Here is an 18,915-nt window from a genome sequence, read left to right as displayed (position 1 = left end):
GCACAGCAACGTTCAAACAGTCATGACAGGCTTATCTCTCTCCTCTTTATCTGTGTGACTGACTGAGCACCAAAGGTGTTGATGTCTTGCTGAAGAGGGAGTCATATGCAGATGTATTCGGTTCTTGTGACATCACAAGTTTCACTAATTCCAAACGGCCCGTTTCTGGAGTCTGGTTTAAATAAATGTTATTTTTTCTATTATGAAGGAAGTTTTCTGTTCTGAAATGTACAGTATGTTTTTATAGTACAATGAACTCTTATATGTCAAAAGATCAAGGAATATTTGATTCCTCATGTCATGACCCCTTTAAGGCAGGTGTTAAAAATGTCCTTTAAAATGTATTCATTATAGTCAAGCCCATCAGCGGCGATGAGGAACACACACAAAGTCCCTGACGTTAGCCTCGCCTTGGCGAAGGGCATATAACTGATCGTGTTGGACTCCACACTCTCCAAATAGGTATAGCTGGAGGCCGGAGACCTACAAATGGGAGCGGAGTCTCCAAAATAGGGCGGGGTTACTCCAAAAGGGGGCGTCTCTTCCACTCATGGTTAAAGCGATCGTTCACCCAAAAATGAAATTCTCTCATTTACTCACCCTCATGATATCCCAGATGTGTATGACTTTCTTTCTTCAGCAGAACACAAATGAAGATTTTTAGAAGAATATTTCAGCTCTGTAGATCCATACCATGCAAGTGAATGGTGACTAGAATTTTTTAGCTCAACAAATCACATAAATGCAGCATAAATTCAGCAAATGCAGCATCTATAAGACTCCAGTGGTTTAATCCATGTCTTCAAAAGTGATATGATAGGTGTGGGTGAGAAACAGACCAATGTTTAAGTCAATTTTTACTATAAATCTCCATTTTCACTTTCACACTTTCATTTATTTTTAGCAATTCACATTCCTTATGCATATCGCCTGGGCAGGGAGGAGAATTTATAGTAAACAAAGACTTAAATATTGATCTGTTTCTCACCCACACCTATCACATCGCTTCTAAAGACATGGATTTAACCACTAAAGTTTTTGGAGTACTTTTATGTTTCCTTTATGTGCTTTTGTGAGCTCAAAGTTTTGGTCACCATTCACTTGCATTGTATGGACCTACAGAGCTAAAATATTCTTCTAAAAATCTTAATTTGTGTTCTTCAGAAGAAAGAAAGTCATACACATCTGGGATGGTATGAGGGTGAGTAAATGATGAGAGAATTGTCTTTTTTGGGTGAACTATCCCTTCAAGATCTCATTTTGCAATAAGTCTAATAATATGTATACAGTATTCAAATATAATAATAATAATAATAATAATAATAATAATTCTCACGCATGCTCCCGAACCCAATTCCTTACAAATAATGGCAGTATGGTGTTATTAAAATGACATTTAAAACCATATACTTTATTGAAAAAAAATCCCGCGTGTCCTCTAAGGGGCTTCGTACTGTAGTAATCCTATCTTTGAAGAATAAGGTTGTCATCAGCAATTTGACACAATTCTTTTTATTTATTTTTATTATTATTATTTTTTAAAGTTTGCATGCCTTGAAAATAGTATTATTTGCGTGAAGGGTCATTATTTGTGTTGCTAACAAAAATAAAAATATTTGTCATGATAACGGAAATTTACGTCATGAAAGCGCGTCCGGATGAACTGAGCGCCGGAAGTGCTTTTCCTCAGCGTGATCCGCTTTTGCTACAGCGGGAGCAAATCAAATATCTGCACGACAATAGTGAGTTTATCTGATTAAAGTATTCCGTTACATAATGTGATTATTGTAATCATTACGTAATTATTGTTGAACGATTTTAAAATATAAGTTTAATATGTCTATTAAATAAATTAACGTGAAAGAAAGACCGTAAGGCCATTTGTTGGTGTTTGTGGTGATTTTATTGTTGTTTATTCAGCTCTTAACTGACGGACATGAGTTTATTCGGGACGAATACGGGTTTTGGGCCCGGGGGAACAGGTGTATTTGGCAGCACCACCACAGATAGTCATAACCCAATGAAGGTATTATGAACACTAATATTATGTCCTTCCATATGAGACTCTGTGCCTGATAATCAATTAGAGATGTCATCTTCCACAACAGGATGTTGAAGTAACATCACCACCCGATGACAGCATTAGCTGTTTGGCGTTCAGTCCTCCTACAATGCCTGGAAACTTTCTCATCGGAGGCTCTTGGGCCAATGACGTAAGCGTTGATATCACAATTACTCTTCTTTCTCTCTCTCTCTCTCTCTCTCTCTCTCACACACACACACACACACACACACACACAATCTCTCTCTTACTCTCATCCCAATCATGCCAAGGTCCAAATCACTGAGATCACATTTTTTCCCCATTCTGATGGTTGATATGAACATTAACTGAAGCTCCTGACCTGTATCTGCATGATTATATGCACTGCTGCCACACAATTGGCTGATTAATCACATGGATGATTGTTGGTGCCAGACAGGCTGGTTTGAGTATTTCTGTAACTGCTGATCTCTTGGGATTTTCACACACAACAGTCTCTAGAATTTACTCAGAATGGTGCCAAAAACAAAAAACATTCAGTGAGCGACAGTTCTGTGGATGGAAACATCTTGTTGATGAGAGAGGTCAACAGAGAATGGCCAGACAGGTTCGAACTGACAAAGTCTACGGTAACTCAGATAACCACTCTGTACAATTGTGTTGAGAAGAATATCATCTCAGAATGCTATTCTGAGATGCGGGTTGGCGCTATTTTGGTGGCACGAGGGGGACCTACACAATATTAGGCAGGTGGTTTTAATGTTGTGGCTGATCAGTGTATGTCCAGCATTTCAATAAAAAAAGAATCAGGTCGTCTATGTAAGTGCAAACTCTGAAAGCGGTGTTCCTCAGTGCAGTCAGAGACACTTCTATGAGGCATGAGAGTGACTGACACTCACACGTTTGGATCTAGTGCCGGGCAAAAAATATTGGTTTTCTGCTTAATTGTGATCTTAATTTGAACAATTCCGATGTAGATTTTTAAAATATCAAGATCGTTCTTTCTATCAGCAACCCTCTACAATCATATGTGCATGAATTCATCCCAAATGTGACTACAAATGTCTGTTTAGCCACTGGCTGGTAATTTTGTAGATTTCACTCACCACTCATTGAGTAGTGTGATCTATTCACTGCGTGCTGTGAGTAAAAGTTTTGACTCTTTCCGTGCAATGTTAGTCCAGAGATGAAATCCACACAATCTATTTGTCATTGAATGTATCTTTTAATATCCTTTCTGTTCTCAGCAGTCAGGTGTTGATCAAAAACAACAAAAGAAACATTTATTAATAATCAGCACGGATGCTGTCAAGAAGCCATTCGACCAAACAAACACTTCTGTCATAGACACTGCCGCTGGTATTAAAGGGATAGTACACCCAAAACTGTAAATTCTCTCATCATTTACTCACCCTCATGCCATCTGAAAGCAAAGCCAGTTTGTTTTCTAATGTCTAACATCATTTGAACTGAATTTTATTAAGGGTGATGAAGTGTAGTTTAAAAAATCTGCATGACAGATGACAATATTGTTGGCTCATGACACATTGTTGCTGTTTTCCTCGTCAGTGTTGATCAGAATGTCAAGTCTCTCGCGGTTTGAGATGTTTTACTTCCTCCATAGTGCTTTAAGTTTAAACTCACAACACAGTAGAATTCGAATGGGTCACGCAAGTTCAGAATTTTGTGCCGTGATAGAGAAACTGGGTTGAGCTGCGCGAGAGTGATCCCGTTCTGCGTTCTCCTGTCTCTGTGGGAAGCCTGCTTGTCTCGCGTGCACTTTCATCTTTCAGTGATACCTCGCATGACAATCACGTGAAACACAGCTGTGTGTCAGATGAGAAGCTGCTGAAACAACATTGTCAGTATCTGAAAATTCTGTTTCATCAATTCTCTGTCTCACTTGAAGCCTCTCCGCCTTCCTCCTCCATTTATCCGACAGAATGTGTACCACAGACGTGTTACATTAATAAAATGAGGTGCACATTTCTTGCCACGCGGTGGTGATTTTGCATTAACATGAAAAAGACAATAATCCAAAAAGTATACCGGTTAAAAGTGTCTACCAGTATCGCCCGCCCCTATTTCACGCTATAAGCAAAATGGACATTATAACTGAAATATACCCAAATTAATTTGAATTGAAAGCTTGTGAATCAGAATCAAATCATGATATTGTGATGTATCGAATCGTGGTGTGTATCTGTCGCAATATGTATAGTGTCGTGAGGTGGCTGGCGATACCCTGCCCTAATTTATATTTTTGGGTGAACTGTTCCTTTAACACAGGGGTCGGTAATTTAAAAAAAAAAATTTTTTCTCCCAATTTGGAATGCCCAATTCCCAATGCGCTTTTAAGTCCTCGTGGTCGTGTAGGAACACGCCTCAATCTGGGTGGAGGAGGATGAATCTCGGTTTCCTCCACGTCTGAGACCATCAACCCGCGCATCTTATCACGTGGCTTGTTGAGCGCATTACTGCAGAGACATAGCACGTTTGGAGGCTTCACACCATCCACTGTGGCAACCACGCTCAACTCACCACGCGCCCCACCGAGAACGAACCACATTATAGCGACCATGAGGAGATTACCTCATGTGACTCTACCCTCCCTAGCAACCGGGCCAATTTGGTTGCTCAGGAGACCTGGCTGGAGTCACTCAGCACACCCTGGGATGCAAACTAGTGAACTCCAGGGGTGGTAGCCAGCATGTTTTACCACTAAGCTACCCAGGCTGTTTGGTAACCTTTTTGACACTGAGTGTCATTTTTATTTTCCTTGTGAACGGTTGTGCTGACTTCAAACCATTGTGGTTTAAGAGGGAATATGCTGGGTTGAAAATCTCAAGCAGTGATAGTGATGACTTGTTATTTACATCAAGTGTTATGTGAGCAACAAATAAACCACAGAAATGTAGCCTATCATCCACTTAACCTCGCATCGCCACTGACCAAAAGCAGGCACGTTTACTTGGCGATTCACTGCAATTAAAGCGCTGCCTAGGAATGTCATAAAATGTCGATACATCGATTATTGATAAGGACGTTGTTTTCTTAATGTTTTTGAGGCATTTTTATTTGTCAGTTGGCCTTCCATGTAATGTAGTCTGGCTTAATGGCTTTGAATTAATTGTTTAGCTTCACATTAGAACAGAAAACACGCTTTGTGAATGAGGATTACATAAAGAGGTAGATTGGCATGCAGGTACAAGGGACTTCATATGAATAAAATATATGCGTGCCATAGGTTGCCGACCCCCGCTTTAACAGATACATTTGCATGTAAAGTATTGTTTCTGTCTGAACACAGGTGCGGTGCTGGGAGGTTCAAGATAATGGGCAAACTGTCCCAAAAGCCCAGCAGATGCACACAGGCCCAGTGCTGGATGTGTGCTGGAGTGATGTAAGTAATCATCTCAGACACGCAGTGTAAAAACAAAAATAATGAGATTTTTTTTGTTTGGCCTGGAATGAAAGGATCCAAAGGCAATCCATTGTTTCTGTAGCTGTTATGAACGCCAGTGGTTCTCAATTAAGGGGGCTCAAACTTCCAAGGGGTCCTCAAGATGGCTTCAAATGATTTAAAATGGGATGTATTGTTACTGGTATACCATACATTTCACTGGTGTATATATACACTCATCGACCATGTTATTAGGTATACCTGTACACTTTTACAGCTTCAGCTTTCTGTTCTTGGCTGACAGAAGTGGAATCCGACATGGTCTTCTACTGTTGTAGCCCATCTATTTTTTCCCATTCTGATGGTTGACATGAACATTAACTGAAGCTCCTGACCCGTATCTGTATGATTTTATGCACTGCACTGCTGCCACATGATTGGCTGATTAGATAATCACATGAATAAGTAGATGTACAGGTGTTCTTTATAAAGTGGTCAATGAGTTTATTCCACAAGACAAAATAATAACTTAATTTACACACATCCTGTTCAAAGGTCTACATCCCCTTGATTCTTAATATGGTGTTTTGCTTCCTTGTTTTTGTCTTTTGTGATGACAAATGCACGAGTCTCTGTTTTATCCTGAGTAGTGCAGTGGTCCACTGTTCTTAAGAGAACCCCACGTTCTTTTATTTCTCAACATTTCCTGCACATTTGATTTCTTCCCAACTATATGATGTTGACATCCAGCTTTTGACACTTAGGACAATTTAGGGACTCATACACAAAAATTGCAAAAAGTGCAAAAGATCATTGATGCTCAAAAAGGCAACAAACTATATAAAGAACCAAAGGGAAGTAAATTTTAAACAGGTTGATTTGCATACATTATTATTTTGTCTTGGGAATAGGGCTGCCCCTGACCAAAGATTTTCCTAGTCGACCTGTAGGTGTTAATTTAAGCCATTAGTTGACTAGTTGCACGTTTAAGATATTAATTTAATTACTTAAATATATATATTTTGGGGGGCATCAGAAAATGGTTTGAGTTCCAGTGCTGAGAATGTTATCAGTAACATTGCTAACACTGTTCTACATTACAGAGAAATACTAAACCGTAATAATGAGCCTTTAAAATACACATTTTACAAGTGCACGCACGAAGTGAGCCGCAGCGACACCGGCAAAAGCGGTAATGATCCTGAATGTGTCCGAAAAACCAGCAAGGAGACTGTCTGAACATTTCCTTAATTTATAGAGAGAAATGCACATTAGGATTGTGCCGACAGACGATGATCTCGGGGATCGATGATGGTCAGAGTGATCAATAGCTGATGCCTTTGATGATGTCAAGACGATATTTGGCTCGTTTTCACATGTATACAGTTATTATTATTATTATTAGGCTATTATTATTATCAAATTAATATTACAAATAATTTACCCGTAGACACACAAACATGCTCTTGAAGAAACACACTTTATTATATTATTAAGAACAGATGACAGAAAGCCATCTATGTGCATGTATGACACGCTGATACAGAGGCGTGCAGTCTCGTGGAACACGCATGTAAAAGGTTCTCACTCTTTCTTTGTTTCTGTCTTCTGAATTTTTATTTTTTTTGCAAGAACAGTATCGTCTACGAGAGCTGTAAATGACCTCAGACATCTCATCTCAGGAGGTGCTTTGAGTTCAGTTCACTTTATTTCCACAGAACAGTTCATTGTGAACGCAACTCTGCAGCCTATACATCTGTGATTAAACATAAAATAATACAAAAACACCTCCAACCATGATTTATATTTCAGTGATTATTATCATCATTATAATTGTTATTTTTACATTCAGAATTGTTTTTATGTCTTCATTTGTGTAAGTAATTTTCCACCTGTGTGTTTAGACGGATACTTGCCTGACGGTAAATGGAAAGGTGGTTACTTATATATATATTATTCTTTTATCACTTCATTATTTTAATTGCATTTTGTTTTGTTTGGAGAGCAATTTGAATTTAGAAATGTATTTGATTTAAGTTTTTCATTTTTTAAATAATTTAGTTTTCAATGCAAAATCACCAAAGCAAGAATATTCACCGATCCCTCAGCCCGGGGGTTGCCGATGTAATTGGATATTGTGATAGATATATATATAATGTGAAGGAGGGAACAAAAGAAATGTATTCACACACATGATGTATTTTCCCAGATAACGAAATACCCGTCCAGTAGAGAATGCACAGATGAAGTAGGTTCATTGCCATAGAGATGTTGCCCTTCACTACTGTTGTAAAACACACATTTTAATTGCACTTTGTTTTTTCCAGTTTCATTTGAATTTTTAGTTAAAATAAATAAAAAATAAAAGTTCAAAGTTTGAAATCAAGGTGTCTTGCTTTATTGTGTAGGCTTAACCCTAACCCTGCTTAACAAAAATTACCCCATAGTACCACCTAGCATCCAACCAGCGGAAATACCGGTGTTCGTCGGTTTCCTGTGGAGTTTTTTCTGCGACCAACCGACCAATCAAAACTTGGTCGACCAAGACTCTTCTCATCGACTAACATTTGGTCGACTATTAGGGGGCAGCCCTACTTGGGATATATGTAAATATCTGTTATGTAGCTTCTCTAGGGCATTACTTAATTAAAAAAATATATAATATTTAATCTCTCATATTTGTATAAATTCTGAAATGGGACATCAGACCCTGTGTCCTAAATGGCATAAATCCCCCTCTGAAGGGCACTTTGAAGTGAAGCTGCCTCATTTAATAGTTCTAATTTCCTTGGATAAGTCTTAGGCACATAGGTGCTTATATTCCATTAGTAATGTTCATGATAAAAAAGAGATCTGCATGTAATTTACCTGTTCAAATTGTGATACATTGTCTTACCTAGCGTGTGGTGTTGGTGTTTTGTATAAACAGGATGGAAGTAAAGTCTTTACAGCCTCATGTGATAAAACTGCTAAGATGTGGGATCTGAACAGCAATCAGGCTATCCAGATAGCACAGGTAAGCTGATCATTTTTAAGTTCATGTGCTTCCATTCAGTATAGCATGACGATTAATGTATTAGATCATATGCAAAACATGCTGATTTTAGTACCATTTGTATTGAGTTTCAATATGATAAACTGGTCCCACAACCTTTTTCTTCTACCAGCATGATGGCCCAATCAGGACAATTCACTGGATAAAAGCCCCAAACTACAGCTGTATAATGAGTGGCAGCTGGGACAAAACACTGAAGGTACCGAAACATCTTAACTACCCATATAGGAATAGTTCATAGTGAGTAAAAATTGTCATTTACTCACCCTCCTGTTGTTCCAAACACATATGACTGACTTCTGTGGAACGCAAAAGTGGGGATGGAAAGAAAAGAATCTCTATTGACCTGTTTCATGTGACATTACTGTATGACCACGCTGCCATGTTTGTGTCCAAAATTTCAATATAACTTCAATGTGCTGCACTGTGTGATGTGACAAAAGCCTTCATCAGGAGTTAAAAGCAGCTCTTACATTCATACAGACAGGATCATCACAGATGTTTTGTAATATTGTGACCAAATCAGACATGAAAACAACAAAACATTTGTAACTTCTGAGTGAGAGATGTTTACAGGGTGTGTACTCACTGGTCACATATCAGACTCACTAGTGTACGAGATGAATCATGGATTAAATATATTTAAATGTCCCTGAGGGTCTAATTTGGCTATATTTGTGCTGTCTTTAGACCTATATAAACTTTTCCTGGAACTTGCAATTGTTTCCTCTCACTGATGGTCACAAATATGGCGGCTGCAGGGAAAAAGTGACGTCACTGAAACAGGTCAATATACAGTACTGTGCAAAATTCTTAGGCACATTGGATGTTTCACAAAAACATTTGTCTTAAAGGGATAGTTCTCAAAAATGAAAATTCTCTCATCATTTACTCACTCTCATGCCATCCCAGATGTATATGACTTTCTTTCTTCTGCAGAACACAAATGAAGATTTTTAGAAGAATATTTCAGCTCTGTAGGTCCATACAATGCAAGTGAATGGTGACCAGAACTTTGAAGCTCCAAAAAGCACATAAGGGCAGCATAAAAGTAATCCATAAGACTCCAGTGGTTTAATCCATGTCTTCAGAAGAGATATGATAGGTGTGGGTGAGAAACAGATCAATATTTAAGTCACTTTTTGCTAGAAATTGTTCTCCCTTCCCAGTAGGGGGCGATATGCACAAAGAATGTGAATCACCAAAAAAAAAAAAGAAGAATATGAAAGTGATCTGTTTCTCACCCACACCTATCATAATACTTCGGAAGACATGGATTAAACCACTGGAGTCATATGGATTACTTTTATGCTGCCCTTATGTGCTTTATGCAGCGTCAAAATGTTGGCACCCATTCACTTGCATTGTATGGACCTACAGAGCTGAAATATTCTTCTAAAAATCTTCATCTGTGTTCTGCAGAAGAAAGTAAGTCATACACATCTGGGATAGCATGAGGGTGAGTAAATGATGAGAGAATTTTCATTTTTGAGAACTATCCCTTTAAGATTGTTCTTTTTTTTTATCTTCTGCTTTAGTTTGTTGTTAGGAAATATAAATTTTATTTAAATCATTCCTTATGCAAATGGAATAGAATAGAAGTAAAACAAGGAGTCCTGCAACAGATGGTTTGGCCCCCACAGAGCCCGGATCTCAACATCATTGCTTCTGTCTCTTTATGTAAACCCAGACTGACTCAATGGAGACAGCCTAAAATACTTAGAACTGTGGCAAGTTATCCAAGATGCCAGGAACAATGTATTTGCCAACAACGTTGAAAAACTGTGCGCAAATGTACATAGGAGAATTGTTGCTGTTTTAAATGCTAAGGGTGGTCACACCAAATATTAAGGTTTTATATGAAGGTTTGTATGAAATTAATTGATAAATTAAAACTATTCATGCCATTATTTTTGAGAGAATCCTCACTATAAAACATTTTTCACAACTTTTTCACAAAAACATTTGAACAGTACTGTAAGTGGAATAGATATACTTTATTGAACCCATTGGGAGATGTGGTTTGCACTCCACATTGAGAAACTGAGTGCTAAAATTTACAATCATTATGAAATAGAATATTAAAATAAATAATAATAATAAAAAAATTCCAAGTCTCTGAAGGCATACAGCATACACCCGCCATAGCTGCTCTCATACACTCAAGGTAACGCGCAGGGGAGCTCCAGATTTTCACTGTTTGGAATATGACACATGAGTCATATGCACTACTTTTATCATGCCTTTAGCTTTAAAGTGTGTCACTATCCATTGCCATTGTTTGGATTATCTGGGTTTGGAACAACATGAGGGTGAGTAAATAATGATTTTCTTTTTTTCTATTTTCGGGTTAATTACTGCTTTTAAGACTGTACCTGCACTGCTGCTTTCCACATAATGTATGGAGTCTAGATTATCACAGTGTGTCTTCCTTTCATTTTCTTGTTTTGACAGTTTTGGGATACGCGTTCCCCAAACCCAATGATGTCACTGCAGATGCCAGAGAGGTGTTACTGTGCAGATGTGGTAAAGGAGGAGTGTGATTATATTGAAGGGTTGACTGCCCCTCTCTTTCGCAAAGTGTAATTGACAATTGTGTAGGTAGAGGAGAGTGGTTAAAAAAATATAGAAATATGTTTTCTCAATTTTATAGGTATATCCTATGGCTGTAGTGGCCACTGCAGAACGAGGCCTTATCGTTTACCAGTTGGAAAATCAGCCCTCAGAGTTTCGCCGCATAGATTCGCCACTGAAGCATCAGGTCGGTGTTGGTTCATTTCTTAACACTCCCTCTTCGAAGTAAATAAATTCAAGAATTTACCAAACTGCATCATTTTTGTCACGGGAAGATATTATAGATTTATTTTGCGATAACAACCGGCTGACTGTACATTATCCTGCTTATTACAAGTCTACTAACCAAATAAATAAATACATGGACATAAAATATTGGTTTGCGTTGAAATTATGTAATTTGAGAAGATAGAAATCGCAGAACAGCTGGAATCAACCTGGAATCAACAGAGTTCTGTTGGTGTTTATTTTGTAAATAGGACTGTCTGACTTCTCGTTATTCCACCTATTACAAGACTGCTTGCCAAATAAACAAATAAATGCACATGAAACATTGATTTGAGTTGAAATTATTTTATTAGCTTACTTGTAGAGATTGCACAGTGATCCGAGAAGCAGGAGAGACGGCTCACAGAACCCAGATGAGCATCAGATACGTCTAAATTCCCCAGATGTGCAGTTGTTACAGAGCAATATCTGACCACTGGATAGCACCAGTGACCAATCAAAATAGAGTATTCCAGACAGCCGTGTAATGTTTATTTTAACAATGTTGTTTTAGAATAAAATACAGTATAACATATATTAACAGGCTATTATTATTATCATAGTGATAATTTTGCAACATTCTAATGGAGGCTAAAGAGTACACATGCACAGAAGAGAAACTTCTTGTTCAAGAACCATTTCTGAGGTTGTACTCAATTACTCTGACACATATTACAATTCACTTTTAGTCCCAATATGCAGCATTCTCATAGACAACACTATTCTTGCAAATTGTTCCCAGATGACTGACAGAGAAGAAATAGTGAGAGATCGTCGTATGTGCGTGAGTGCCAAAGTACCAATAAACCTCTGAACATACAGCGAATAAGACACGTGCACCGATGGCTTTTCTTTCGTCTGTTCTTCAAAATATAATCAAGTGTGTTTCCTCAAATGCACGTCTTTGTGTCTAACAGCATTTCTTGTCATTTGTCACTCAGAGACGTCTCACAGGTCATCTGCAACAGTGGCATATACATTAGCAACATTACCCGCCACTGCGCATGAAACACCCACATTTTGCGGGTGGCAAGTGCTAATATCATACCCTGTTGTAGATCCTCTTAAAAGGTCTCCTTTCATAAAATCCCTCTTTGGGAGTACCCAAACTACATGTCGGAAAGGGACTTATGTATTTGCCCTGCATGAACTTGTGAGAGATGGTCCATTTCACCTCTTGTTAATCAGTTGTTGTTTTTTTCATTTGCAGATACTATTGCAAACACTCTTGGTGTGTTTTAACTTGTGTGTCTTCTGTTTAACAGCACCGCTGTGTGGCTATCTTTAAGGACAAGCAGAGTAAACCTACTGGTTTTGCACTGGGCAGCATTGAAGGACGAGTTGCCATTCACTACATAAACCCACCTAACCCGTGAGTCTCTCTTCGATCACTTTATCCGATCCACAGTTAGTTCAGCTGTTTTTTTGTTGTTGTTTCTTTTTGTTGCTAATTTTAAAGTCATTATGTCTAATGAAGTAACATGGTGTGTGTATATATATATATATATATATATATATATATATATATATATATATATATATATATAATATGCAATTTTTTTTTAACCCAGAGCCAAGGACAATTTCACCTTTAAGTGCCACAGGTCCAATGGAACCAACACTGCCACACCCCAAGATATTTATGCTGTGAGTGTTCTTGTTACTGTGGAGAAATGTTCATATTTTTTAAATGCAATTGATTGCATATCATCTATAACATCTAGTCTGGTCTAAATTTGGCCAGTGTTTCATTGTCAAAGAAGGGGAGACGAACTCTGTGCATTCTCTACCTGTTCTCCAATAACCAGAGTTAACAGTCGAATAAGCAGAATTTACAGTCTTCTCTGTGTTTGTTTCACAGAATTTGTCTTGTCTCTTTTAGGTAAACGCTATCTCCTTCCACCCTGTCCATGGCACTCTGGCGACAGTAGGCTCTGATGGGCGCTTTAGTTTCTGGGATAAAGATGCTCGCACTAAGCTGAAGACCTCTGAACAATTGGATCAACCAATAACAGCATGTTGCTTCAATAACAATGGGAACATATTTGCCTATGCCTCCAGTTATGACTGGTCTAAGGTACAATTTTGAATACATTTAGCTTAGAGAATTTTGTTTAATAGAATAAAATAGCGACACTACACATTTTGGATATCTCCCTAATCAAACACACCTGGTTCAACTCATCAGCTCGTTAGTGGAGACTCCACGACCTGAACTGGGTCTGTCAGATAAGGGAGATATGCAAAATGTGCAGAGTTAGTAGGCCTCCAGGAAACAGGGTTGGGAACCACTGTATTAGCGTATAACTTTATAGCTGAGTTATAAAATATGAGAAGTGTTTCCGGTTTCGGCAGACCTAATCAAAGCAGCATAACTGTGAGTTGAAGGATAAATTAGATGTATGTCTGGCTAAATAGATGAGTCTTTAGTCTAGACTTAAACTGAGTGTGTCTGCATCCCGAACAGTGTTAGGGAGACTATTCCATAGTTTAAGAGCCAAATCTAGGATCGAGCCAGGATCTACCTCTTTTTGTGGATTTTGATATTCTAGTTTGTAATATCAGGCCGGAATTTTGCGGTCTTAGTGAAAGTGATGGATTATAGTGTGTTAGAAGATCACTTAAGCACTGTGGAGCTAGACCATCCAAAGCTTTGTTAGTAATTAACTGAATTTTAAATGAATACGAAAATCAACAGGTATCCAATGATGATAAAATGGAACTGATATGATCATATTTCTTAGTTCTAGTCAGCACTCTGGCTGCAGCATTTTTAACTAATTGAAGTTAATTTATTGATCTTGCTGGACATCCTCCCAGTAATGCATTACAATAATCTAGTCTTGAGGTCATGAACGCATGAATTAGTTTTTCAGCATCAGCAACAGAGTGCATGTGTCATAATTTAGCAATATTTCTGAGGTGGAAGAAGAGGTTCTAAGATTACAGGAAACACCTCTTTTAAGAGCTTAGTAGATATGTGGTCTAACGTACATGTTGTTACTTTTGATGCTTTAAGTTTTGTTAGCTCTTCCTGACCTATGACCGCAAAGGACTGAATTTGCTCATAGGGAATAATATGAGACACTCTTCTGAGGTGCTGTGGCAGACAGTTGCATAATTGTAATTTTGTTTCTGATGGTTTTAATTTTATCAGTAAAGAAATTCATGAAGTCATTACTACTGTGCTGCGATCGAATATCTGGTTCAGTAGAAGCTTTGTTTCTTGTCAATTTAGCCACTGTACTGAATAAACACCTACAGTATGAGTTTGCTCATATGCTGACCTGACAGATTTTATTGCCTATGTGTAGCTAGAGATACCATCCTTCCATGCACCACAAAATACCTCTTATTTTGTATTCTTTCAATTGCGCTCCATTTTCCGTGCTGCTCTCTTGAGATCATGAGTGTGATCAGTGTACCACGGTGTGGGGCTTTTCTCTTAAACTTTAAATTGAAGGGGGCGACACTATCTAGAGTGCTAGAGAAAATGTATCCATATTTTCTGTGACTAAATGAAGTTCTTCTGAACTTTTTGGCATACTGAGTATTTGAGACAAGTCTGGAAGATTATTAGTGAAGCTATCTTTAGTGGTCGAAAGTAAAGTTCTACCTGAACGACAGTGTGGTGTACATTGAATGACTTGCTAAGCGCAGCATACAAGAGATGAGGTAATAATCTGAGATGTCATCGCTCTGCAGTAGAGTTGAAGTAACCATGTCTGTAGTAACTATGGTTAAGTTTGTGGTTACTGTGGTTTACTACAAATATCATGGTTAAAGGTGCAATCAGTCATTTTTTTTTCCTCATTAAAAAGTTTTGCTCCTAAAGAAATCAATTCTAATGTTCAAACATATGTATAAAATCATTCACATGAGTAGTCTCAGTAACTTTTTTTTTTTTAAATTATTTTTATCCCCTTTTCTCCCAATTTGGAATGCCCAATTTCCACTTCTTAGTAGGTCCTCGTGGTGGCGCGGTTACTCACCTCAATCCGGGTGGCGGAGGACAAGTCTCAGTTGCCTCCGCTTCTGAGACCGTCAATCCGTGCATCTTATCACGTGACTCATTGTGCATGACACCGCGGAGACTCACAGCATGTGGAGACTCACACTACTCTCCACGATCCACACACAACTCACCACACGCCCCATTGAGAGCGAGAACCACTAATCACGACCACGAGGAGGTTACCCCATGTGACTCTACCCTCCCTAGCAACTGGGCCAATTTGGTTGCTTAGGAGACCTGGCTGGAGTCACTCAGCACACCCTGGATTCGAACTCACGGCTCCAGGGATGGTAGTCAGCATCAATACTCGCTGAGCTACCCAAGCCCCCCAATCTCAGTAACTTTAAAAAAAAAAAAAAAAAATTAAAAAATTTAAATTTAAAATATAACCTTTTGAAAGCACACTGAACCATGAAGAAAATGCAACATTGTAACTATTTTATCCCCTGTTTCGGAAGAAATCAAACAAGGCACAGGTCTGAAAATGCCCTAAATCACTCTGTTTATGCTCACGTGGTACTCATGTTATTTCGGCAAGCTCCATGTGACAGGAATTAAGAGAGAGAGAGAGAGAGAGAGAGAGAGAGAGAGAGAGAGAGAGAGTGTATTTCGGTGAGTTGGTATGTCTGTCACCACCCCACCATTTAGTATCGGCAAGTGTGTCATACCTCCGACTGAAGAGACCGAGATCTCAGCAAAACAGTCTGTATGTCTGACACCCTCAGCCAAAATCCAGTTGTTTAGAGTCTGCTAGTGTAACGCCAGCTTTAGAGGATTAAAACGTTTAATCTTTGGTAGTAAAAATATTTGGCTGAAGTTCATGAAGTTAATCTCTAGTGGAATTGTATTTGTATCTTCCTAGTGAACACATTGACAGTCTGGTTAGTGCTCACTTTTATCTTTTCTTCTTTGGTAACAGGGACACGAGTACTACAATTCCCAGAAAAAGAATTACATCTTCTTGAGGAACGCGGCTGAGGAGCTGAAGCCACGAAATAAGAAATGGTGAGATCGGGCTATCCATTACGGTGAAGATGGTGTCTTACATCGGGCAGGGGCAGGTGTGCTGCCTGCCTTGCCCTGACTTTCCTCCTTGTGCAATTTTGATTCTGTCTGAGGCCTTTTTTGGTATCTCATAATGCAGGGAGGCTGGTTGTTTTTGCTCTTAGATAGCTTGCAGGGATTATATTATGGAAGATCAAATAAACTACGTTTCTAAAATGATATATAGAAAGGGTTAGGATAAGGTGACTCAGATTCAGTTAAAAAGTAAATGTTTTAACTTTTGAACTGGTGAAAAAACACCATATTATGAATAGTCAGCTTTCAATAAGTCACTCTTTGCTAGGAATGAATGTTTCTGTTTAAAGTGCTTTTAGTAGCTGTTATGTTAATAAATTTAGATAAGTTTCCATTCAGTTTCATAATTCGATCTCTTAGATAAATCTCCAATACAGGAAAATCACCTTAAAAACTTGGAGTATTGGAATAAGCCTACGGAAAAATGTTAGAGAATAAAGATTTCATTAATGTTAACCATCATGCATCTGTTATGTGTATACTTTTGCTCATGGGAAAACATAAAATAAATCATATTGACTGACTCCTGACCCTCCTGTCTTTAGAACCGTCAAGCTTCATCACATCTTGGAAGACCTGCATTAGTGGGTAAAAAAGAAAGAGAGACCCCATTTGGCTAACACCTGGACCAATGGCGTGGCAATGAATATATTTTATGGACCAATCAGAAGGGGCCAACTGCTAATAAGCAATGGTGACGTGAGCAGTGGCTTTTCAGATGACTAAGGAAACTATGCTTTGGTGTTCTTGTTGTAATTTAATGTACCTTTTTCTTTCTTCTTGAAGTTATTACTTGCAGCTGTTTTTTTTATACCACCTTCCAAACAAAATGCATTTTCACCTCGATTTTGCTTTCTCTGCTTGGTCTAGAATCAGATTGCTTGTGAAAACAATTATAATAAATGTATCCAAAGCTTTCACTGCATATTGACATTTCTCGTCTTATTATCTTAAAGGCAGAAAAAAAAAGTTTTATTTTAAAAAGGAATATAAACATATTGCGCTTAGAAACTAGTTTCCATTATGGAGAAATCTTTTATCTTAAGAAAAATGAGTTGGTCTAACTGGTATATTGTAAAACATGAGGCAGGCCATATGATGATCACCTAGGGTTCCCTTTTTAGTCGGTCACTTCGGTGCTGCGTCAGTAGCTGACCCTATGGGAGCTTCTTGCAGGAGTGCTGATCACTGAAACCCTTTACAATCATGTGAATCTCATTGGCAGATTGCGCTTGGCACTCTGCCCCGATTTGCGTCATCGCAAACTTATAAACTAGAGCAAAGTCTGGAAACCAGACTTGTTGCTTCGTCGTTTGGAATTTCTGCCCTCAACAGTGAGCTGATAGTGTATTCTCCCTATTTGTGCTCAGACGAACAGCGTATCCTTTGAACACTTCTGTGTTAATTAACTTGTGTTGCTGAGATAAGGCACTTACCATAAATTCAGGCAAGAAAATGACAAAGCAGCCTGAGTTGTTTGAAGTTTTTCGCTTGAGCCTCTGAAAACAAAAAACAACAACAGGAACCCTGTGTCCTCATACCTGCTATGGGGAGGCATGGTGTTGTCTTTGGAGGATCTCCAGATGGGTACTAAAGACAGTGTGGCGGGGTGAGCAAGAGACAGACACAGTGGGTGTGGTGTCAAGCCTCCAAAGAGGTATTGAAATTAATGATACACATAAAATGTTAAAAAATGGGGAAAATATTGTCCAGGGGAAATTGTCCAAAATAAAAGAGGAATCTGGCGTCCGCATGGTGAAAGGGGACGTCGTGTAGAATGGGGAGTGTCCAAAAGAGGATCGAGGACGTGGCCGGGGTCCGACGGCCACACTCGCTCCCCTTCGTGGACCGTGGCGCAAGGGGTGGTGGCTCCATTGGTGGCCTGTCTTCCCTTGAGCCGTGGTGAGTGTGAAGGGAAGGCGGTCCGGCATCCATTCCCATCGGCCACTACGCGCGATCCAATCCCCCGGTGTCACATCTAATTCACGCTAGGGGTCCGGGTCCGGCATGCATCTAACTCCCTGCTCCTGGATCTGTGAGGACGCCAGTGTGTACAGAAGCCGGCTCCCCGAGAAGAGGTTCGCTCTTATGTTTTTTGGCAGCGGTGATAAGGACAATCACACATCAGGTGTGCCTCGTTCCACCCCGCTGCCCAAACGAGGTTTACTAACTATGTACCTCTTCTCTATCCTGCCCATTTCCATCATGAGCCTGGCTGAAGGACAGCCCTTAGAGGTGGGGCGATGATGAAGAGAGTGAGGGTCGGGTCGTTCCGCCACAACATTCATACACAGCTATGTGCTTCAGTTTGCAAGGCAGTCTCTTCAGTGACGTCTTGTCCTCCCCATCACAGTGCGAGACGTGCCGATTTTGGACAGGAAGTCTCTGTTCAAGATTGTCACTCAGATACAGATTTTGTCTTGCGCACAGTCGTTGGACTGATTCGTGTCAATCTCTCTGATTGTAAATTTGTATAT

At 39.1% G+C, this 18,915-nt stretch overlaps 1 protein-coding gene across 2 annotated transcripts; it reads left to right on the top strand.

Moving 5' to 3' along the window:
- Positions 1–1,656: 1,656 nt before the first annotated feature.
- On the top strand, positions 1,657–17,363 carry rae1 (ribonucleic acid export 1). 2 transcript variants are annotated; one of them, XM_051712581.1, is made up of 13 exons: positions 1,657–1,742; positions 1,921–2,026; positions 2,109–2,213; positions 5,355–5,447; positions 8,377–8,463; positions 8,615–8,701; positions 10,957–11,028; positions 11,156–11,263; positions 12,609–12,715; positions 12,915–12,990; positions 13,226–13,420; positions 16,278–16,363; positions 16,984–17,363. In XM_051712581.1, coding segments are annotated over exons 2-13 (1,107 nt in total). In that variant the 5' UTR covers positions 1,657–1,742; positions 1,921–1,936; the 3' UTR covers positions 16,985–17,363. The 2 variants fall into 2 exon arrangements, with proteins under 2 accessions (XP_051568541.1, XP_051568540.1); XM_051712580.1 differs by lacking the exon at positions 16,984–17,363 and having other exon boundaries at positions 16,278–16,367.
- The last annotated feature ends 1,552 nt before the right edge of the window (positions 17,364–18,915 follow it).

Source organism: Myxocyprinus asiaticus, chromosome 12 (assembly GCF_019703515.2).
Source record: "Myxocyprinus asiaticus isolate MX2 ecotype Aquarium Trade chromosome 12, UBuf_Myxa_2, whole genome shotgun sequence".
Classification (NCBI taxonomy): Eukaryota; Metazoa; Chordata; class Actinopteri; order Cypriniformes; family Catostomidae; genus Myxocyprinus; species Myxocyprinus asiaticus.
This window is presented reverse-complemented; position numbering and strand designations above follow the sequence as displayed.